The sequence below is a fragment of the Hemicordylus capensis genome, chromosome 6 (genome assembly GCF_027244095.1).
Source record: "Hemicordylus capensis ecotype Gifberg chromosome 6, rHemCap1.1.pri, whole genome shotgun sequence".
Taxonomy (NCBI): Eukaryota; Metazoa; Chordata; class Lepidosauria; order Squamata; family Cordylidae; genus Hemicordylus; species Hemicordylus capensis.
The window spans coordinates 29,301,675-29,325,852 of NC_069662.1; the positions used below are offsets into that span (position 1 = coordinate 29,301,675).

Genomic DNA, 24,178 nt, shown 5'->3' on the forward strand with positions numbered 1-24,178 from the left:
ACAGGCCATGGGACCTGGAATGCTGTTTGCCAGTGACACCGACTTTGATGACATCACTGCGCTGATTTCCCCACTCTGCTTGCCAAAGTGGCATGAACTACCAATCCATCCTGCAGAGGCCTCATGCCCTGAAAGAGGCCTGGCAACCCCTGAGATGGAAACTCAGGAACATGCAAATGCATGACAACCTCCACCCCTGCACAGCTGCCCAGCCTGCCCCCCCACCCCCGAGCACTACTGCAACCCTCATGGGGAACTACCAATCAGTTCCCAGCCCACATCACATCCAAGAGACCAGAATAATATTTTTTCCCTGTCCTGGAATTTGGCAGGGTGTATTCCTGCCTCAGAGATACCTCCTTCATAGACTTCATCTCCCAATATGATGGTATTATAATAAAAGATACCTGGTCTGCTGGAGATCTTACACTTAATGGATTCCACTAATACTCATTAGGGGCAGAAGTCGGGGCAGCCCAAGGCAGACTCCAGGGTGGTCGAGGGGTGCTAGTCTCTACCAGCCTGTGTGCAACATCAGCACAGCAGCACTCCCCCCCACTCAAGCAGTATGCCATGTCAGTCTCAAACCACTTTAGACACTGCTCCCTACTGATAATTAACATTTATCTCCCTCCCCAATATCGGAAAACCCAAGTCAGAAATATATGGTCTGAACTAGAAAAGTACATAACGGACCTCCTCATCAGCAGCCCCAACATCATCCTCAATGACCAGAATGCCTCTGAGTACCAGTTGCAGGGGAGTAACAGCAGGACAGAGGTCGTGCCCTCAATTCCTGCCTGTGGCTTCCAGCGGCATCTGGTGGGCCACTGTGCGAAACAGGATGCTGGACTAGATGGGCCTTGGGCCTGATCCAGCAGGGCTGTTCTTATGTTCTTATGACCTGGTTGGGCCCTGATAATTATACCCTATACACACAATACCAGTGCTACCCACCCAACCCTGAAGCAGACCGACTCGCCCTCACCTGCCTCTCGAAGGACCGGAGGTTAAACTCTGCGGGTCTCAGCATGGCCCACCAGACTCAACCTTTTTATTTTAAACACCCCACTTGAAAATAATCATCCTGCAAAATTCACATACTTGTCCAGTGATTAGTGCTATAATTATTATCAACTAAATAATTATCTCTGGCAACCTACCCCCATTCACTGAGCACTTTGAGGTTGTTCCCCAATTTGAAAGCGACCACTTTCTGATCTCTCTCTAACTAAAGCCTTTCACTCATCAGCCCCATACCAAGGACTGCTACCAACCCTTCATTTCACCAATGGTAAGAGGCTGCTGTGCCAAATGACTCACCCACCTAGAACAATCTACTATATCCAATCTACTCTCCATGGAACACTTTCAGCACAACTGGCTTTCCCTAACTATAACAGAACCCTCTAGTGCATCCCTAGAGATCTACAACAACCTAGTGTAAGAGCTCCAAAAACACCGATCCTGCAAAACCAATGCCTCCCCAAAGTAGCCCCTGTGCCACTCCAAACCATGGTTTGAGAAGGAGTGAGCCATCGCCAAAAACACACATCAACAGTTATCATGCCTATAAAACCAATTCAGGAAAAATTTCTACGCAGGGCCTCCTCCAGCAGAAGAGACAGTACAAACAACTGCTTGTCTGCAAGAAAAGAGACACTATGAAAGCCACATGGTCATGACTCATCCAGGCAGTTAGATCCAACGACTCAGCCTCATTCTGGTGCATTACTGCGAATCTCCCCAGTATCAGCTCGACACATCTGGATAGCTATATTCCACCAGGGATCTGGGGAAAACACTTTCAAGAAATACACAAAGATGTATCCACAGAACGCAGCCACCCCTCCCCCAACAGCATATAGAGGACCTGCCTGCATGGGCACCAGTGATGACATCAGAGATTAAGAGCCTCATCTCCCTATTAATACCAGGCAAGGTCCTGGGGAGGACTTAATCTCCGCCGAGCTTATTAAAAACAACTCAGTGTGGTGGTCCCCATGTCTGTCCTCTGTCTTCTGTCCTTGCTTTACACATTGAGGCGATTCTCACGATCGCCCAAAAGCAGGTTAAGGGAGCCTAGCCCGCTTTGGGGCAATCGTGTGCTGCAATGGGAGTCACACAGCTCCCAGCTGCTAACCGGGAGTGAGCGCTCCATTAACCTTATCTTTTTGCTCATGTGTTGCTGTGGTGCGTGGTGACACATGAGTTGACCCTCGACTGCAAGCAATGTCCTGGGCTCGGGAGTCTCTCCAGGATGCCCCATGCACTCACGCGGGGCATCCTGGAACTTCTGGGGGCCACACAGACCCCAATCCCCACAGCCCCTGCCAGCTCCATGATGGAGCCGGCAGTCATGTGGGCAGCCAATCCGGCTACCCAGGGCTGCCTTCCGATTGTCTATGGGGAGAGCGAGCTAAGCCCGCTCTCCCTGCAAACCCCTTATGGTGCTTCTCACTGATTGTGAGAATCGCCTCATTCATTGTCACATATGTCATTACACCCAAGGACTGGGGACTAATGGTTTTAATCCCCATCTTCAAAAAGGGCAGAAAGGACAACTGCACAAATTACAGACCCATCAGCTTGCATAACACAAACAACAAACTTTACACTATACACCTATACTGGAAGCTCAGGGACTGTGTGGACGAAGAGAATATCCTCGCAGAATAACAGGCCAGCTTCAGCAAGGGCTGATCTATGATTGACCAGTGCTTACCTCTGCAGCATCTCATTAAAAAATACTCCACCACCAACAAAAACCTCCCTCTACACAGCTTTCATAGACCTCAAAGCAGCATTTGATTCCATCTCCTGAGTCAAATTGTGGCAGAAGCTCGAAGCCTCCTCAATTAACTGGCGCCTGCTATATGTAATACTCAGTGCTTAGAGCGTCTGCACCCCTGAGACTCTGGGCAGGTTGAAACAGCAAAGCATGTTCTCCTCTACTGCCCATTCTACAGAGACATTCATACCATGCTCCTGATACTACTCAAGTTTACAGGGCACTCAAGTCAATTTTACACCTCTCTTCTGCTCTCTGACTCCAAGCCTGCCATCACACATAATGTTGCAAACTTCTGCGCAGCAGCGGGCAAACTCCACCAGACCCCACCAAGCACCAAGACATAACTTGGCCGGACATAGCATGCAAAGCCATAGCTCAGTTGCAGTGCACTCTTCATCATTTTACCAAAGATGACTAATCGCTTTTTATAACCTGTTTTTAAAATCTATGAGTCTTAAAGCTTTGCAGTATCTCAGAGACCTAAACCATGGGATTTTAAGCCATGGGGACTCTGGGGATCGAGGACATTGAAACTCAGAGATCTAGGCCCTTTGCATCCAGGGCCTTAAGATTTAGGAAGGTTTATGTCCCTTTAATGTCCTTTTGATGCCTTATCCATGCTCTTTATGAAATTTTATGTCCCAGCCATTTTAGGCATTTTATGCCTTATATGTTTTATTCATGCTTTTATGACATCTTATGTCCCTCCCATTTTAGCCACTGTATGCCTTTTACACCTTTAATACCTTTTAATATTTTGTCAATATTTGCACAAAATAAGTGGAAAATCAGACATCACCAAGACCTGGCAATGGTTTAAGAATGGCAAGTTGAAGAAAGAAACTTTATTTTGGGTTTAATACTGGCTGCACAAGAACAGGCACTAAGAGCAAAAGTTGAAAAATCAACAACAAACAGCAAGTGCCGCCTTTGTAAAGAAGCAGATGAAACCGTGGACCACCTAATCAGCTGTTGTAAAAAGATCACACAGACTGACTACAAATAAAGGCATGACAAGGTAGCAGGGATGATACACTGGAACATCTGCAAAAAATACAAGCTACCTGTAGCCAAAAATTGGTGGGACCATAAAATTGAAAAAGTTGTCGAAAATGAAGATGTAAAAATATTATGGGACTTCCGACTACAAACAGACAAACATCTGCCACACAATACAGCAGATATCACTGTAGTCAAGAAGAAAGAAAAACAAGTCAAAATAATCGACATAGCAATATCAGGGGATAGCAGAATAGAAGAAAAAGAAATAGAAAAAATCACCAAATACAAAGATCTACAAATTGAAATTCAAAGGCTGTGGCAGAAAAAGACCAAAATAATCCCAGCGGTAATTGGCACCCTGGGTGCAGTTCCAAAAGACCTTGAAGAGCACCTCATGGTGATAGGGGCCACAGAAATCAGCATCAGCCAATTACAAAAGGCAGCTTTACTGGGAACAGCCTATATTCTGCGACGATATCTATAACAGCAACAACATTGACAATAAAATTCAGCCATCCCAGGTCCTTGTGAAAGACTTGATGTCTGAATAAAACAAACCAGTCAATAACACTTGTCTGTGTATATAAATGATGATGATGATGATGATGATTAATAACTAGTCTAGCTCCAATATCCTCCCTGAAAGAGAAATCAGACACCTTGGGCAGGGATCCAATTAAGAAGTTGATAGGACGTAGTGCTCCACGAAGCTTGTCCACAGGAGTCACAAACTGAAACTGATCCAATCTAATCCTACCAGAGGGATTGCTGCACACACACCCTAAATGGCCCTGCAGGAATACTGGAGTCCAAATTAGCCCGGATGCAAGAAATTTTATCCACAAAGAACTCATTAAAAGCATCAGAGTGAGACATTGTTTTGGGGAACAAATTTGAAACTGAGGGGGCATGAGCAAGATCTCTAACAACCCAGAACAGCTGTGCTGGACATGAACTTGAAGACACAATGCATGCAGAATAACATTGTTTCCTTGCTGCACCCATTGCCACAGTGTAAGCCTTCAAATGGGCTCTATGCTGTGCTTTATCAAATTTGAGATGAGTCCTCCTCCATTTGTGCTCCAGTCATCTACCTTCCACTTCAGCTCCTGTAGCTCTTCTGTGGGGCTAGTTTCAAAGCAGGTTGGAGAGGATACTTAGGAGTTATCATGTCAACTGTTGTGGTGAGTTCCCTATTCCAGGTATCCACAGATTGACAGAATCAGCAGCAGAACCAACCATAAAACACCCCAAGGCCTCCTACTCGATCCAACAGACTTGTCAGGCAGACAATTCTAATAGATCCATCACCCCTGCAAGGGCACATCATGACTGTGAGATAAACCTTTGCCAGGAAGTGGACACAGAGATGGGCATCTAGAATGCCCATTGCCTGAGGGAATACCCCAATGCATCACATGTGTTATATGGTGCATTGTGGGATCTCCAGAGGCCAACCACAGTACAGATCATCTGCGAGCATGGCCTCATTCCAAGCAACATGGAATTGGTTATCTGGGGAGAAGGTGATTTTAACAAGACCCTTTGCCCCACCTGGTCATGTGAACGAATTCACTAGGTCTGACATTGTGGGAGGGGCTGGCTTAATATGCCCTAATATCATAACTGATGAGGGCCATACCTGCAGGTATGTTGTATAGCAAAGGGCAGAATTTGACAACAGCATAGCTGAGAGTTCAATAGTCTGCATGTTTATGCAGCTTTACACAGCTGAGGGTGGAAATGTATTCCAAAATCCAGACGAGGCTTAAGTTAAATGGTTTTATTTGCTTTTTGGTGAAATTTTCAGTAACGAAGGCAAAAAGTCAAGCTAGGAATGAATGAATGACTTTAGCCATGAATGAATAAATAAATAGCCAGGAATAAATAAAATATCTGAGGCCTTTGATGAACCAATGATTAACTGCCAAAGAAACAGGATAAACTAAAGGAAATAAATGCAATTCACAGAAGCTATTTATTGGTGAAAAGAGGGCAACATTTCTGCTGCTAAAATGGTTAAATGGTGTTAGGATAGTGTTGAGTCCCTTGACTGGGGGGAGTTCATTGCTGGGACCAGGGGTGTAGCAAGGTTGGAGTGGGCCCAGAGACAAGATTTTAAAATAGGCCCCCCCCCCTCACTGAAGCTCAGCTCATGAAGTAAAGAAATCTTAAATGAGGCTGAATAGTGGTAACAAAAAGCATATATTTTAAAAGGTTTTGTAAATAACACTCAGATCAGTTATGGAGGATGAATACAACTGAAGGAAGCCTGGGCAGGTGCACGTCTGGGGGAGTCAGTCATGTGACTTGCCTCTGCCCACCCCCCAAGGCAGTGGGCCCCTAGACAACTGTTTCCCCTTGCCCTATTATAGTTATGCCCCTGGCCGGGACTGCCCTAATGCCCCATTACAGGCTAGCCAGGACTCAGAGTTTCCCTGTCCCAGGTTCTCTTACCTCTCAGGCCCGTTAGCAGCACAGAGCCTTCTATTCGCTGCCAGGCTGGGGCTCACAAATTTGCCAGCCCCTCATCATCGAAGCTCTATTTTATACAGCCCCTGGCATTGGGGGCAACTCAATGCCTCATGAGATCTCATGTCTGACCTTAGTCTTACTGTGAAATTTCGCGAGAATCATCCCAAGTCTCTGTGAGCTCTCCCTGGCCTCGGGGAACATCTTGAAACAGCCCTCCGCAGGCCGGTATTGATTGTCTCAAATGGCAGGAGGGGTGGCAACGCCTCCCATGGAGGTAAGCGACGATACTGGGAACCTTCTGCCTCAGTCGGTGCCTTGCTTCTGCCCATTTCCCAGTCCTTGTAGTAGGTTTTCCCTAAACATAGTTCTTACAGTGCAGAAATTTGAGGGATAGCCTCATTTTATCCAATAGACATAGTATCATTTTGTGACACACACACAGCCATCAAGAGTGGTATTGACTCAATTCATATTGAAAGAAATGGTTCTAGATTCAGATGTCTGGTGTTTCATTCTGCAAATATGGGTTTGTATATGTTAATCCTTGGAGTTCATATAGTTTCGAAAGTAAAGGCAGAATATCAGCTTGTTAAATTACTTTTATTTAAGGATTTGTCAGCGTTAGAGCACATGCTTTCCATGTAGATGATGTGATGTTCAGTTCCCTTGCATCTTCATCTTGTGCTGATATAGAAATACTCCAAACAACTTCCACAGAAAAGTCCACACCTTTGCTTTGCTTGCTAGGCGATATTGGCCAAGTTTATTTTGGTTCCTGTATTCTTATGACCAATCCAATCACTATTTCTTACTAGTCTCTTAGTATGTGCAGAGATAGCTGTTTATGATGTGAAGAAGAGGAGAGTGAGGGAAGAGAACTAAACTGGAATATAAATATTTCGGATTTCATTTTTGAGATTGAAGCACAAGGCAGGAAAACCAAGTTTAATGGAGTACTTGTGTGTACATGCACACATATTTAAGTCTTTTTCCTCGATTCCTTTGCAGATGAACTCAGAAATCAATTAGGTAAGTCTTAAGTTATTAATTGTGGATTTCACTTTAATGATATTATAATAGAATACATTTACCACTGCTTTCTAGATTACCATCTTTCCTTGAAATTCTTTTGATATATGAAAGGAGGTTACATGCTGCCTTATGAGTCAAAGGACATGGAACCAAGAAGACAAGGATTGAAGAATAGAACAATATCGGACCTCTGAAAAGTATAAGCATGCATATGTATTCATTACTTGGTTTGGGCCCCTTTTGCAGCAATTACTGCCTCAATGCGGCGTGGCATGGATGCTATCAGCCTGTGGCACTGATGAGGTATTATGCAAGACCAGGATGCTTCATTAGCGGCCTTCAGCAATTCTGCATTATTGTTTTGTCTCATGTCTCTCATCCTTCTCTTGGCAATGCCCCATAGATTCTCTATGGGGTTCAGGTCAGGCGAGTTTGCTGGCCAATCAAGCACAGTACACTGTATTCTTTTCAGAGGTCCGATATTGTTCTATTCTTCAATCCTTGTCTTATTGGTTCCATGTAATATTCTAATTTTCTGAGATTGTGGATTTGGGGTTTTCATGAGCTGTACGCCATGATCATCACAATTATAACAAATTAAGGCTTGACTTATCTTGCTTTGCATGTAATGCGTCTGTCTCATATATCAGTTTCACCTTTTAATTTGCATTACTGAAATTACTGGACTTTTGCACGATATTCTAATTTTCCGAGTTTCACCTGTATGTGCAAAGACATCTGTTTATGATGTGAAAAAGAGGAGAGTGAAGGAAGATAACTAAACTGGGAAATAAATATTTCAGATTTCACTTTTTGAGTTTGAAGCACAAGGCCACAAAATGAAAACCAAGTTTAATAGAACATCTGTGTGTACATGCACACATATTTAAGTCTTTTTCCTCGATTCCTTTGCAGAAGAATGCAGAAATCAATTAGGTAAGTCTTAAGTTATTAATTGTGGATTTCACTTTAATGATATTATAATGGAATAAATTTACCACTGCATTCTAGAATCTAGATCACTATCTTTCCTTGAAATTCTTTTGATATATGAAAGGAGGTTACATGCTGCCTTATGAGTCAAAGGCAGCTATTTATGGGGTGGCCTCATGATGCTGCTTTACAAGCTGAAGGCAGTGTTACCAGAACTGCTCCAGAGCACTGACTAAATGCTCCAACAATGCTTTTGGCTTAAAATGGGGACATTAGCTTGGTTTGGGTAGCAGTTCAGTTCCAGTATCAATTTAAGCAAGTTTGGGTGTGTTGGAAATACAGTGCAAATCTTTAAGGGTGAAATGGGGTACAGAAGGCAAAATGTTTGGTTAGGCATATGCAATAAATCTTACCTAATATTCTAAGAAGTAATAATAATTTTAATAACTTTGGCTAAGGTTCTAAACCAGATATTATTATTACTTATTACATGAATTGGCTTGCATCTATTCCAGCTCCACAATTGTTATACAAAGTCCTGTGAGGGAGTCTGGACCTCCATTTTTAAAGTGTTTGGCTGAATTTCCATTTATTTATTTATTCTTTGAAATATTTATACCCTGCCTCTCCAGTACACAACTGCCGGGTGTGGCTCACAACATTGATATAATTGATACAATATAAAGTAAAAGATTAATGGCATTAAACAAGTTAAAAGACCAAACTAAAATCACATTTTTAAAAAAACTTCAAATGAAAAGTCAGTGCAATGTTGGCCAGCAGAATCTTTCGGAGTTGCTTATGTTCCTGTAAGATCTGGACCCTTGCTGGAGGTGAAAAGACTGCTTAGAGGACACTTATGACCTGTTTTCAAGACATTTCAAAGTCTTGAAGTCAGTCACATTCATTCCAACCTGAACTAAACTGTGGTTGCAGAGATGTTCCATGCGGTGTCCATGACATACATTACTATAATTGTTTGGATGCCTTTCAGCTGTTTTAGCCTGTGGATATGGACTCATTCCTTGCAATGGTTTGTCTCGTTGACTGGTGCCCTTTCCTACTGTGGCAAAATTTTTGTAAGAGCTGTTGAAGCTCTTAGGAAATCCATAGCTTGATTGTCACTTCTCCTATGGATTCACTAGGTGGTCTTGTGCAAGGCATTCTTACATCAGACCCTATTTGCAATACAGAGCTATTAATAGTCACTTTAAGTGCTGTAAAGAATTACTAGCTGAACCAGCACAGAGCATCTGTGCGGTAGTTCACTTCCTTTTTGGGGTTAGTTAGGAGAATTTGTTTGGCTGGTCCTCCCACAGATCTCTCGCTCGCTCTGCCCCGCCCACACCCCTGCGCCTCACTCGCGCTCTCTCTCCCCACCCCTCGCTCGCACTCTCTCTCCCCGCCCCTCCCTCGCGCTCTCTCTCCCCCGCCCCTCCCTCGCGCTCTCTCTCCCCCCTCCCTCACGCTCTCTCTCCCCCCTCCCCTCCCTCGCGCTCTCTCTCCCCCCCCTCGTGCTCTCTCTCCCCCGCCCCTCGTTCACGCTCTCTCTCCCCCGCCCCTCCCTCGTGCTCTCTCTCCCCCGCCCCCTCCCTCGTGCTCTCTCCCCCCTCCCTCCCTCACACTCTCTCTCCCCCCACCCCTCCCTCCCTTGCACGCTCTCCCCCTCCCTCACGCTATCTCCCCCTGCCCCTCCCTCCCTCGCACTCTCTTGCCCCTGCCCCTCCCTCCCTCGCACTCTCTCCCCTGCCCCTCCCTCCCTCCCTCACACGCTCTCACCCCCGCCCCTCCCTCCCTCGTGCTCTCTCGCCCTCGCCCCTCCCTCCCTCGCGCTCTCTCCCCCGCCCCTCCCTCCCTCGCTCGCTCTCCCCCACCCCTCCCTCCCTCGCTCTCCCCCGCCCCTCCCTCCCTCGCTCTCCCCCGCCCCTCCCTCGCTCTCTCTCTCCCCCGCCCCTCCCTCGCTCTGTCTTTTCCCCCTGCCCCTCCCTCGCTCTGTCTCTCCCCCGCCCCTCTCTCGCTCGCTCTGTCTCTCCCCCTGCCCCTCGCTCGCACTCTCTCTCCCCCCGCCCCTCGCTCGCACTCTCTCTCCCCCCGCCCCTCCCTCGCGCTCTCTCTCCCCCGCCCCTCCCTCGCTCTGTCTCCCCCCCGCCCCTCTCAAGCTCGCTAGAGTCTGTGGCCACCACCAGGCCCGCCAGAGTGGGCCGGCCAATTCTCCTCCTCCTGTGTGTGCCAGCCAATCAGGTGCCTCCGCAGCCCAGCCAATCAGTTGGGCTGCCGGAACTCATTTTCCCCAGGCACACCTAGGAGAAATATATAGAGAGAGATAATATGAAAATACATATGAAGCACTTTGAGAAAATCTAAACTATTAGCACTATTCAGGGTTTGTTTGTTTAACCCCAGAAGACAATAATACTTCAGTATATAAGAATTGTATGAAGTGGTATATTCTGTATGAAATTGGTCAACTAAAGTGTGGAGGGTATCATGTTAGAATGTTGAGTTCTGGTTAAGATAAACTGTTATCAAATGGTGGGCAGAAGTGGGTGCTTCTTTGCTTCATCAGAATATGGTATAGCCATCTATCACTAGCTCATGAATGATGTGTTTCCCTTTTCTCCCTCAGACTGGACAAGAGTTCGTAGCAATGCAGGTGAGACACTTAGATGCACACTTAGGAATGAATACAGCCTGTGCAATAATTCTCATGCAATAATTCTCAATGAAGCTCTCTGATATTTTGGTGATTATATGCACTGAATGCTTGGCTTTACTGTTTAGAATCCACCCAATCTCCTCAAGAGACAGGTGTTAACTGAACTCTATTGCATTTTGTAGGCTGTAGATATACTGTAGAGTTTCTAACCATGTTCAGGCATGTCTAGCAAGAAGGAATAAACTGTGTTCAAATAGGCTTGGAAGAGTAAATGCATATGCACAGTATGGGTTTTTCTACTAAAAACATGTTGCTTTATTTATTTATTATTTATCACACTTTTATACTGCCCAAAACATGAGTTCTCTGGGTGGTTTACAAGACAATAAAAACTAATTAAAAGATTAACACATTAAAATTTAAAATGTTAAAACTATTAAAACACAATTAAAACACAGTTAAAAACAATGTCTAGTTAAAAGCCTGGGTGAACAAATGTGTCTCGACTGCCTTCTTAAAAGTAGGAGTTTAATGCTGTAGACTTGTGTTGACATAGTATGAAAAGCTGCTCGTCTCTGCAAGTGGAATATGGCAAATCCAGTTTTAGACTAGGTGGCACAAAGACAATCAGAGGAGAATTGTGTTTCCTGTACACATTCCCCTTTTCATTCAGACACAATGATGTTGTTCTCATGACTAAATGGGGAGGGGGGGAGAAAATGCAGGAAATTATCTGCTCCCTCCCACATGATTGGAGCCTTCATTGGGCTGCTCCACCTGCACACCCACATGAGCAGTGCTAGGCTAGGACCGGTGAGACCCGAGTTGAAATCCCCATTCAGCCATGATACTTGCTGGGTGACTCTGGGCAGTCACTTCTCTCTCAGCCTAACCTACTTCACATGAGTGTTGTGAGGAGAAACGTAAGTATGTAGTACACCACTCTGGGCTCCTTGGAGGAAGAGCAGGATATAAAATGTAAATAGTAATAACAATATTTAACAAAGAACAAACTTACAGTTCCACCATATGAATTGAGTAAGTATCCAAGGTTCTTATTGATGTTAAGAGTAAAGCTACTCCTTGTGAGTGGAGTGAAAGAATCTGGTAAACCAACAGCTGTGCCTAGTACTCTTAAATAGCTATCAGAGCTCTGCTTCTTAAACAGACATCAAAGAAATACAGAAAGGTCCAACCTATCGTTTAGGCCTGAAGGGACCCCACTCTTTAAAAGGAGCATCCATCTCATTTCTTTCGGAGACAATAATTTTTGTATATTTGTTCTGCAAAACTTATAGGATTGTCCTTGATCAGCTATCTAACTTTAAAGTCCCTGTGGTGATGATGATATTGATAAAAATGCTTTACAAGAACAGTATCCCCTGTTTTGTTTTTAAATGTGCTTCTGTGCTCTTGGAGCCTAATTTTCAAAGGTCAAGTAGTTTGGCCTATGTATAACAAGCTACACGGATGTATAAGCATATAGATTACCTTTTTTGTATTACAGGTTCCGAATGTATAAAAAATAGAAGTTTCGCCTGTGCCCAAGTGAGAGAATTGTGAGCCTTCATGTACATGCCTACATGATGAGCATGCAGCACACTTGAAAGCAACCATGTTATGTGGAGAATGTGGTCCTAAAGGATATCCCATTTTTGCTCTAACCAGTAGGTTCTTGAGAGATGACCTCCTCCTGAAGCCAATGTTGGGTCATTAGGTTCAGCCTGGTAGATGTTCAACAAGATGCCCGTGTGTCAATATAATATTTTTGAGATGGTAGGATAAATGGGTGAATTCCATGCACCAAAATATCTTATCCCTACTTTTGTCTCTGGAGGTTTTAATTTTTTCATAGGCCAATTTCCCTACTAGATTTCTGAGAGGCTCTAATAGCTGCTGCATGGACAGTTTTGATAGGATAACCTCTGTGTGCAAATTGTGTACCGAGTTTAAGTGCTTCCTGTTGAAAAACAGACTTTTCTGGGCAATTTCTACATAGTCATAAAAACTGACCATATGTTAAGTTGGTTTTCAAATAATGATAGCTGTTGTAGTGTAAATAGGAATTTTTTGCAATAGACTTCCTAAAATTACAAACTTAAAGATGATCGTCTTCTCATATCACCAGTACATCCAAAGAAAAGCTATACATTGTTGGTGGACATGGATGGTAAAATTAATGTGAATATCCACAGAATTGATCCATACTAAAAATTGTTCAAGAATGCATAGTGCCCTTAAATAAAAGGAAAATGTTATCAATAAATCTCCCATAGTATTGTATATCATAGAAGAAGAAATTAACTGCTGGTTTAAAATAGGGATGTGCACAAACCTGTTTGGAGGTCCTTTTATGGGCCTCCAAACAGATTCAAACACTGGCTGGTTCGAAAGTTCGGCAGGGGTGGGATAATTTTAAGGGCAGGGGAGGGTACACTTTTTCCTCCTTCCACTTTCCCCCTGCCAGCGCCAGCTGAAAAACCAATCCAGCAGGGAGTCGTACCTCCCTGCTGCCCCATCCACTCTTCAGACCGGAAGTAGACGGAAGTAGAAAGTGCATGTGTGCATGTCAGTGTTTAACAACCGACATGGTGTTTAACAACCCAGGCCATGCAGAGGCCTATTGCGCAGGTGCGGCAGCCACCAAAATGGCCACCGTGCAGAGGGGGAAGGCTGAAAACCAACTGAAGAATGGTCAATTTCTGCAGTAAAGGAGACCAATAGGGTGAGGAGGAGCCTCTGGACCCCACCCCACCCCCGCCGCCACCTCAGACAACTCCCCCAGAGGGGATAATTTTTTTAAAAAATTAACAACTGATGAACACACACACACCCAGACCGGAGCAAACTGGAGTTGTTGGACACCTCCAGTTCAGACATCAAATTAATTGTGGCGTCTCCATCTATGTCAGGGGTTCTCAACCTTGGGTCCCCAGATGTGGTTGGACTACAACTCCCATCATCCTCAGCTGAAGGCCGTTGTGGCTGGGGATTGTGGGAGTTGTAGTCCAAACACATCTGGGGACCCAAGGTTGAGAACCCCTGATCTAGGTCGCCCCAAATCCGAGAGATTTTATCTGCAAAAAACTCTTTACACATCACAGCGGGTAACTGATGACTCCAAATTCTGGTTCAAGGGAGGAGGGGCAGATACTGGTCCCCTCACAACCCTGAACAACTCCGTTGGATGTGAACTCACAGAGGCAATACGGGCAGGAAAAAACCACCTCTTTGCTGCACGTATTGCCTGAGCATAGGTCTTTAGATGTGCTCTATGTCATAATCTGTCGGATTCGAGTCGAGTCTTTCTCCACTTGCACTCCAGTCGCCTACCTTGCCGCTTCAGCCCCCATAGATCTTCTGTATACCAAGGGGCCAAATTTGAAGTGGGTCGGAGGGGACGCTTGGGAGCAATCGTGCCTACTGCCGTGATGAGCAAGTTGTTCCAATTATCATGCGGTTAGGCTAAAGCCTTTTGGATGTCTAGCAGCTGAAGTTGCCATACAGGAAAAGAAATTCCAAAGCTGACTAATATCAATTAGATTTCATAGACATCTCATTAACATGACAGTTTCTCAAGTCTATGGCCCAATGACTGATGCAGAAAAAGAGGAACTTGATGAGTTTTATGCTCAAGTTCAGTCTGAAATTGGCGGAACATGCAAGCAAGATGTGCTGCTGGTGGTTGGAGACTGGAATGCCAAAGTTGGAAATGGTAAGGAAGAAAACACAGTCGAACTGTATGGCCTAGGGAACAGAAATGAAGCAGGAGAACAACTTATTAGTTTCTGCCAAGCCAAAGATCTCTTCATTGCTAACACATTCTTCAAACAACCAAAACTGTGCCTATACACATGGACATCACCAGTTGGAGTACACAGAAATCAAATAAGCATAGCATAAGTTCAAATTGATTACATTATTGGTGCAAGGAGGTGGAAGAGCTCAGTTATAACATGGCTGGGGCCAATTGCAGAACAGAACATATCACAAACTGCTCATGTGCAAGTTCCAAACCAAGCTAAAGTAGAAAAACAAAGCTATCCAGCTCCCACTATAAGATCTTGAGAATGTACCCATCATTTTCAAGAGCATCATGAACCGCTTTGAAATTCTCAATCTCATTGATTCAGAAGAACTGTGGAATGAAATCAAAGAAGATGTTAAGGATGAATGTGAAAAAGAGACTACCAAAGACCAAGAAACAGAAGAAAGCAAAATGGTTGTCAGAAGAGATGGTGGAAATTGCCAAGAAGAGGAGAGAAGCCAAAGACAAGAAAGATAAAGACCTCATGAAAGAACTTAATAGGGAATTTCAGAAAGTGGTTAGAAGAGACAAGGAGTTATACTACAATGACATCTGTAAAGACCTTGAGGATGGAAATAGACATGGAAAAACAAGGAAAGTTTTTTCTAAAAGAGGAGTTTCCAACCTCAAATTGGCATATTAAGGGATCTCAAAGGACAGATAGTAACTGACTCAAAGAAGATCAAATAGAGATGGAAGGAGTACACTGAAAATTTGTACAGTAGGGACATCAATATCCAAAATACTCTAGAAGATATTCCCTACTTGCAAGAAGCTCTAGTATGGGAAGATAAAGTTAGATCAGCACTCTGGTCAATACCAAGTTGTAAGGCTACAGGAATTGATGGAATAGCTACAGAAATATGGCAGGCAACAGAAGAAGAATCAGTCAAGGCTCTAACCAAACTAAGCCAGCAAATCTGGAGAACAACACAGTGGCCAACAGATTGGAAAAGGTCAGTCTACATACCCATACCAAAGAAAGGAGACTGAACAGATTGTGCAAACCATCGCACTATATCCTTAATTTCACATGCTAGCAAAATTATGCTCAGGATCATCCAATGATTAGATTAGAGCCCTATGTGGAAAGGGAAATGCCGGATGTATAAGCTGGTTTCAGAAAAGGCTGAGAAACCAGAGACATCATTGCTGATGCACACTGGATAACTGAGAAAGCCAAAGAATACCCAAAAGTAGTCAATATGTGCTTTATTGACTACAGAAAAGCCTTCAATTGTGTTGATGATGTCAAATTGTGGAATATCCTTAGGAAAATGAGCATCCCAGAACATCTCATTGTTCTCATGAGAAACCTATACACAGAACAGGAAGCCACAGTCCAGACAGAACATGGTGAAACAGACTGTTCCTAGATCGGCAAAGGAGTAAGACAAGGCTGTATACTTTCTCCTTCTTTATTCAACTTATATGATGAAAATATACTAAGAGAAGCTGGATTGGAAGAAGATTAGTGTGGTTTTAAAGCTGGAGGAAGAAACATCAATAACCTGCAGTAAACTGATGACTCCACTCTGGTAGCTGAGAATGCGGATGATCTGCAAGCTCTTGTAATGAAAGTCAAGGAGCACAGTGAAAAAAGGGACTACGACTAAATGTAGAGAAGACTAAACTAATGTCAACAGGTACAGCAACCAGCCTCAGAATTAATAATGAAGACATCGAAGGGGTGGATAGCTTCCACCTTTTAGGATTGACCATCAACAGGATCCAGCAGTCAAGAAATACGCCGCAGACTAGCACTCGGTAGGGTTGCAATGCAGGCCTTGGAAAGGATATTTAGATGCTGTGGCATGTCTACACCTACAAAGATAGGAATCATTTGGACAATGGTTTTCCCCATGACATTCTATGAATGCAAAAACTGGACTTTGAAGAAGCAAGACAGAAAAAGTATTGGTACTTTTGAACTTTGGTGCTGGAAATGACTTTTGAGGATACCATGGAGAGCCAGGAAAACAATCAACCAGCAGCATTTTCACGCATTTCTACAAAGTGGGGTAAATAGGTTTGGGGGTAAATCGAACTCCACAGAAATTAAAAATGTATTGTATCAATCCAATACTGGACTAACAAGTACCCCAAGTTACCAAAGTGATAAAAAAAACTTGTTGGTTGCATTAAGAATGACACCAACTGCAAAATTTAAAAAAATCAAACACCTTATTGACTATTCCACTGTTTATGGGGAGGAGCAAAAAAACTGGCATTACTAATGCAGAAATTGCATTGGGGCATACAGTAAGTACCCCTTTGCTTTTAAATATGAAAAGTTTCATTAAAATACTGGGGGGGGGGATTATCAAATGAACATGGGGGAAACGTAAAATGAGCTGTAACATATACTAACATAATGGTAGCATAACTTTCTTGTGCTAAATAATCAAAATGCAAGCAGCACTGTGTTACCAGCTGAGCTTATTCTGCCCAGCTGCCAGAAGCTTCCCTGTTTACAGCTGCATCTCCAGGCTTGGAGGTTGCACTTTTGCCATGCTCAGGAGCTGCATCGCAATGTGAGCTCTCAGATTATGTTATACACAGGGACAAGTCACTTATTTGGCAGTGGACTGGTAGTCCCTAGATTGGGCTGCAAGGAATTCAAATTGCAAAGGCGATTAGCTTCACATACCCTCTCCCTACATGGTGGCCCGGCTAAGCAGACTCCAGAACTAGCCATTGCAAGTTATCTGGCATCCAAGGTCATTTTGGCTCTGTGGTCACCAGGAGTCGACATTGACTCGACGGCACATTTTACCTTTTACTTTAACCCCATGACTCTTTGCGCTCCCTTGTGCTTTACACTTGGGACTCCATCAGACTGCAACATGGACTTCAGCAAGACCATCTCCGTGCTCCCCTTGTGCTTTACACTGGGGGCTTCATTGCAACAAGAACTCCAGCAGACCACCCCTCTCCATTGGGGCCACCTGAGCTGAAATCATTAACTTAATGGCTAATTCATTGCCCTCATGCTGAGGCTCAGCTCATTATGCCTGTTTTTAGGTTCCCCTACTGATCTATCCAGCTGGCCTCATGCTGGAACTCTCCTCATGAGGAACCACACTAACTCATTCAACTCTCTTGCTCCCTACGTTTCCTCCCTGGATGGATGCTAGTCTCCAGCTACCCAAGTCGGATCTCCATGAGGACAGGTGATGTAGCCTCTAGCCCAGCTCCTTCAGGGCTAAATCTATCCCTTTCTCTTATTTCTGAAACCTTACCGCCGCCGCCCCCCCCCATCTTAAATTAACTCTCTCTAGCCTGCCTGGGAGTTTACACATAATTTGGAACTTTAAGCTAAATGTGCCCTACAATAGTCTGTTTTTAAACATATTTATATTGCTTTTACATTAGGACCATACATTAATAAAAGTTTATTGCTTTTATTATTTTTCTTCCAATAAACTCCATTTTGTCAGTTAAAACCTCTCTCTCAAGCCAATGTTCTTGAGTTCATACGCTTGCACAAATTAAAACTGCTTAGAACTGACTCACCCTTTTTGAGCTAAATTCCCCACATTCGCCCAAATTGGGGAATTTGACCAATCATCCCTGAGGCAGTTCCATCAACAACTATTCAACACTGTGTGAATTCCCAAAGGAAGTACAATTCTCCCTGGTTCCTTCCATGGGGCAGTACAACATGTCAGAGTTAGGTGAGGCAATGTGATGCAATTATGATTCTGATTTAACCAAACTCCTGGGAGAGTAGAGCCCCAGAAGCTTCATGTCTAAGTGAAGAATTGTATACTTCCCATGGCACTTTCAGAACTGATGTCAGAACTTTCTTAATGAAGGGACTCTTCCTCTTCAGCATGGCCATCACTTCCTTAAGATTCCAATTTACTGTCTTCATCTGTTATCTACTCATATCCTTCAGAACTAATCAGGTCCCTAAACTACACAAATTCTGATGCCCGAGTCTCTTCTGCTAATATCCTTCTAGCCTCTTCTGCCACACCTGCTTTGCTTATCATAGGGGCAGATGCGTAACCAGGGTGAGGCAGGACACGTGCCCTAGGCACCAGTTGCAGTGGGGCACAAAGTGCCTGCCATGCCCCACCCCCGCCCCCAACCACCACAGTTTCCCCCCCGGAAAATCTCCCCTTCAATCCCAGGGGGCACTGCCACCATTGGGCAGGCCCACTGCCGCTCACCGCTGCAGCCACTGCACCCCCCCCCATGCAGGCGTGACTCATGGGTTGCAAGAGAGATCTCTGAGTCCGAGAGCGGGCTGGCACTCTCCGATTGTCTGTGGAAAGCATGCGTGGTGCCGACCCCCCAGCTACTAGGAGCCCCTCCCCAAGTGAGCAGCACTTTGCCTATTATTTTCAAGCAGCATTTGCTGCCTGAAAGCATCTATTCTCCTTTCTCTTCCTCTAGAGAGTGAGAGAAAGGGAGAATAGATGCTTTCAGGCAGCAAATGCTGCCTGAAATGAGATCAAAGAGCTCGCTTGGGCTCTTCGGAGCTCAAGACCATGGGCCCTTTGCACATGGCCATGCCGCCTTTTATGACTTCACGTGCAAAGGGGGCGTGGCCTCGAGCTCTGAAGAGCCCAAGCAGGCTCTTTGATCTCATTTCAGGCAGTGTTTGCTGCCTGAAAGCATCTATTCTCCCTTTCTCTCCCTCTCTGTCCCTTCAGGCAGTAAACGCTACTTGAAAATAATCAGCAAGCACTGCTCACTCAGGGGTGGGCTCCTAGTAGCCCGGGCATTGGGGGGAGTCGTTCGGGGCGCACGCGCTACTTCTGGCCAAGAACAGGGGAAGGGGTGGCAGGGAGGTACGCTGCCAAGCATAAGTTCAGAGGCATCAAGGTACCTCGCTTTCTCCCACCTTCAGTGTGGAAAGTGAGCTGTTTTCTTTTACTGGAAAGCAGACCATTTGGGGGAAGCAGAGATAGGTAAACATAATATAGATTATTTCCTTCTTCCCACTGCTCTGCTTTCTAGCCATGGCGATGGATGTTTGAAGTGAGAAGGGTGAGAGTTGCAACAGGGTGGTGGGAGGAAGAAAGGGGATTGTAATAAAGAAAAACTTAAATGAAGTTGCAAGAAGAAGGGCAGGGGTTGATCTGGGTGGGAGATCTGCTTCTTTTTCTTCAAGTTGAAGCTGCAGTAGCCTGTATTTTGACAAAATGTGGTAGGAATGTGGTGCCATAAAGGAACACCTCAACAACATGTTTTGTGATGGTGTCATCCACCCCAGTTCAAGATGGTGAGCATGTGAATGGTTGAGCTAGACGTAGGCTAATTTGTGAACTGCCTAACCAATTTGCACTGATATTGGTGTGTATATTATGATAATAATAAAAATAATGATAATAATAATAATAATAATAAATATGTTATGATTATAGACTATGATGGCAGTTGTGTGTATCTTCCCCTCTTAACTACTTTGCAATTCCTGTACCAATATGGATCAGATTTGGTACAGTTGTGGTATTCCATAGGAATATTTAAGCAGTGTGTTTTTAACATACCTTCCTCATGGAAAATAGCCATATGAGATCACCTTGTTGTCCATGTGTCTGTCTGTGTCTGTCTGTGTGTACAACTAACAACTTCACAATGCCTTGACTGATCTGGACCAAATGTGGTACAGTTGTGGTGCCACACAAGGATACCTCAGTAGCATAATTTTTTATGACATCATAAACCCCAATTCAAGATGACAGGCACCTGAACATTTGCAGTGGAAACTGGTTCATTTGTGAGTAGCCTAACAATTTGCGCCAAATTTGGTATACATGTTAAGATTATAGAGGAAATTAAACCTTGCTATACTATGAATGAATTCCGGAACCCATTTCAAGTTTGGAGGTGTGTGTGTAACCCTGGGTACACACACCCCGCAATAACTTTGCAATGCCAGTTCCAATTTGGATCAAATTGGATACAGTTGTAATGCCACATAGGGACATTTCAATGGCGTGTTTTATAATTATGTCATTATCTCATTGCCATCCTCCACCTATATGTAGTTCACTCTGTTCTTACAAATGAGTCTCTGGTGGCTACTACTTTATTGCACCCTGCATATTGCATTTGGTGTTTAACAACAAAAAGTGCATAAACTTGAAGATGGTAATTATTAATTAAAATTATAGTAAAGGAAAAGTAGGTAGATTGTTTCTTACTGAACTTCTTGCAGTGTGTGTGTTTGTGTGGGGTGGGTTTATTGTGTTTTTGTGCTATACTTGTCATAACTAAATGGGTGTTTCCATATGCCTTTAACACATTTATTCACAAGTTTGCTTCCAGAATCTAAGATATGTTTCCCTTTCCAATCTGTTAATGAAACTCAATGGCTATGGTCTCTGGAGGCAGTTCTTTTTCTTCCTTTAATGCAGTATATCTCCCAGTAGCTCAGGTGTGGGTGTTGTAATCAACCATTTCTTTCTTCATTCCTTTACGGCATATTTCTTCACTTTTTTACAGCATACTGCTACTAACAATGGTAGACTTAGGAGATATGAAATAAATAATTGTACTTTTCCCAGAAGTGTCTTTTGGAGGATATATTTTCCACTCTATTCCATAATCAGCTCATATGAACACAGGAACATAGGAAACTGCCATATGTTGAGTCAGACCATTGGTCTATCTAGCTCAGTATTGTCTTCACAGACTGGCAGCGGCTTCTCCAAGGTTGCAGGCAGGAATCTCTCTCAGCCCTATCTTGGAGAAGCCAGGGAGGGAACTTGGAGCCTTCTGCTCTTCTCCGAGCGGCTCCATCCCCTGAGGGGAATATCTTGCAGTGCTCACACTTCTAGTCTCCCATTCATATGCAACCAGGACAGACCCTGCTTAGCTATGGGGACAAGTCATGCTTGCTACTACAAGACCAGCTCTCCTCTCTGAGGGAAGAAAAAAGTAAAAAAGTAAAATGAAGTAGAAGCTCCCTTTTACTTCATTATAATTCCCTCCTTCAGAATTTTCCTCCAAGTGTCTACTTTAACTGACAACATGACTTCATCTGTTCAATACTGATCCTTCTCCTGAACCCCAGCTGCCATTTTCCAATGGCCCTCCAATGTCACTCATCCATAGAACTCTCCACTAAGAACATAGCCACGCTCCTTTGACAAGAAGACACCTCTAGCAACCATCCTTCTACAAACTATTAACCCTTTGTTTCTTGGTGTCTCTACATTGCTGGATCCTAGTGCCCTAACTGAGTGCTTTCTTTTCAGCCAACATCATGCTAGCTGTGGATTCAGCCCATCCTAACCTCTCCATTGACGCCGGTGATCAGAAGACCTTCACTTACCAAGCCCAGCCTCTCTCGGTGTCTCCTAATCCAAAGCGTTTCGATGGGATTGTCTCTGTCTTGGGCAGCCAAGGATTCTCCTCTGGCCAGCATTACTGGGAGGTAGATGTCAGCAGCAGCACTGATTGGGATTTGGGAGTAGTCCGAGAATCAATACAGAGGAAAGGAGATATTTCTTTGTCCCCAAAAGAGGGATTCTGGCTCCTAGGATTTGATGGAAAGGATTATTGGGCAAGGACAGATCCCTGGACAAGAGTCACCGTGAAGAAAAAGCCCAGCAAAATTGGAGTTTACCTGAGTTTCCCAGAGAAAGAGCTGACTTTTTTCAATGGCACTGACATGTCTGTGCTGTTTGTATTTAAGCACTGTTCATTCTCAGAAGATATATACCCATTCTTTAAAAACACCCACATAGGAACAACCATAAGAATTGTTCCATAAATTAGGAGGAATCAAAGATGGCATGCTTAAGCATGTTTCATCACTCTTTTTTAAATGTATGAGAGAACCCCCATTTATTTTTTAATCTGGCAGGTTGGAGACTTTTGAAAATATGTTATTGGCACTGGTTTTTTTGGCTGCCATCATGAGTCTTACTTCCAAGTTCCAACATGTATGGGATCAAACTGGGTATGTTTACACTTGCTGGTTTTCATTTGACCTTTCCCCTAATTGCATACTGCACTTGGCTTCTATGAAGTACACCTAATACTGGTCAACATCCAGATTAACCAGTGCAGGTGCAGCAAAGGTAATCCCAGTACAGCATGATGCATTCCAGTCTACAGCTGCACCATCAGGGGAGACAAGATTTTTACCGACTCCCCTTTCCCAATGAAGTGCTCTGTGCCACCAGAAAATATGTCCTTGAGAGTTGTGTAGCCTGTAGGGACACATTTTTGGATGGGTGCAGAGAGGGCAAGTTCTAAGCGAGCACCATTTCCGGCAGTGCAGAACATCATCACTGATCATGTAGCATACCTTAGGTTCCAATTTCCTGGCTTTGTGGCACTTGAGCCTAAACTCTGACCTTAAACCAACTGGTTGTTTTTTGTTCGTTTGTTTAAACCATTAAATTCCCATCATTTTTTATTATCTAGACTCATTTCAAACTGGCTTTAGGGCTGGCTATGGGGTTGAGACAGCCTTAGTCGGCCTGATGGACAACCTTTACCGGGGAATCGACAGAAGGAGTGTGACTCTGCTGGTTCTTCTGGTTCTCTTGGCGGCGTTCGATACCATCGACCATGGTATCCTTCTGGATCGCCTGGGGGAGTTGGGGATAAGGGGCACTGCTTTGCAGTGGTTCTGCTCCTATCTCTTGGGTAGATTCCAGCTGGTGGAGCTTGGTGACAGTTGCTCCTCAAAACGGGAGCTGCTATATGGAGTCCCGCTCCATTCTGTCACCAATGCTTTTTAATATCTACATGAAACCGCTGGATGAGGTCATCAGGAGATTTGGTGCTGGATGTTATCAGTATGCTGATGACACCCAAATCTACTTCTCCTTTTCATCTTCAGGAAATGGCACTCATTCTCTAAATGCCTGCCTACAGGCAGTAATGGGCTGGATGAGGGAGAACAAATTGAAGCTGAATCCAAGCAAGACGGAGGTGCTCATTGTGGGGGCTCAGAATCTGAGGGGTGAGTTAGATCTCCCTGTGCTGGATGGGGTTACACTCCCCCAAAAGGAGCAGGTGTGTAGCTTGGGAGTATTCCTGGACCCAGGCCTCACCCTGGTATCTCAGGTGGAGGCCATGGCCAGGAGTGCTTTCTCAGCTTCGGCTGATTCAGCAGCTGCACCTATCCCTTGGAGAGGATGACCTCAAAACAGTGGTGCATCAGCTGGTACCTACCAGCTCGACTTATGCAATGCGCTCTACGTGGGGCTGCCTTTGTACGTAGTCCGGAAACTTCAGTTAGTTCAGAATGCGGCAGCCAGATTGGTATCTGGGGCAACCTGGAGAGACCATATTATGCCTGTTTTGAAACAGCTACACTGGCTGCCAACATGTTTCTGGGCAAAATACAAAGTGCTGGTTATTACCTTTAAAGCCGTGAACGGCTTAGGTCCGAGTTATCTAAGAGAGCATCTTCTTTTACATGATCCCCACCGCACCTTAAGATCATCTGAGGAGGTCTGTCTCCAGTTGCCACTGGTTCGTCTGGTGGAGACGCAGAGGC

General features: G+C 44.4%; 1 protein-coding gene across 4 annotated transcripts in view; it reads left to right on the forward strand.

Annotated features, from left to right (window-relative positions):
• Nucleotides 1-23,084, forward strand: part of LOC128330188 (erythroid membrane-associated protein-like) — a 146,982-nt gene extending 123,898 nt beyond the window's left edge. For 3 of the 4 annotated variants that reach the window (XM_053262636.1, XM_053262637.1, XM_053262638.1), the window contains 4 exons: nt 7,280-7,300; nt 8,219-8,239; nt 10,863-10,889; nt 21,918-23,084. In XM_053262636.1, coding sequence (XP_053118611.1) covers nt 7,280-7,300; nt 8,219-8,239; nt 10,863-10,889; nt 21,918-22,435 — 587 coding nt within the window. In that variant the 3' untranslated portion in view covers nt 22,436-23,084. Of the gene's footprint in view, nt 1-7,279; nt 7,301-8,218; nt 8,240-10,862; nt 10,890-12,399; nt 12,526-21,917 lie in introns of those variants that run through there. The other variant, XM_053262640.1, reaches the window with a different exon arrangement.
• The last annotated feature ends 1,094 nt before the right edge of the window (nt 23,085-24,178 follow it).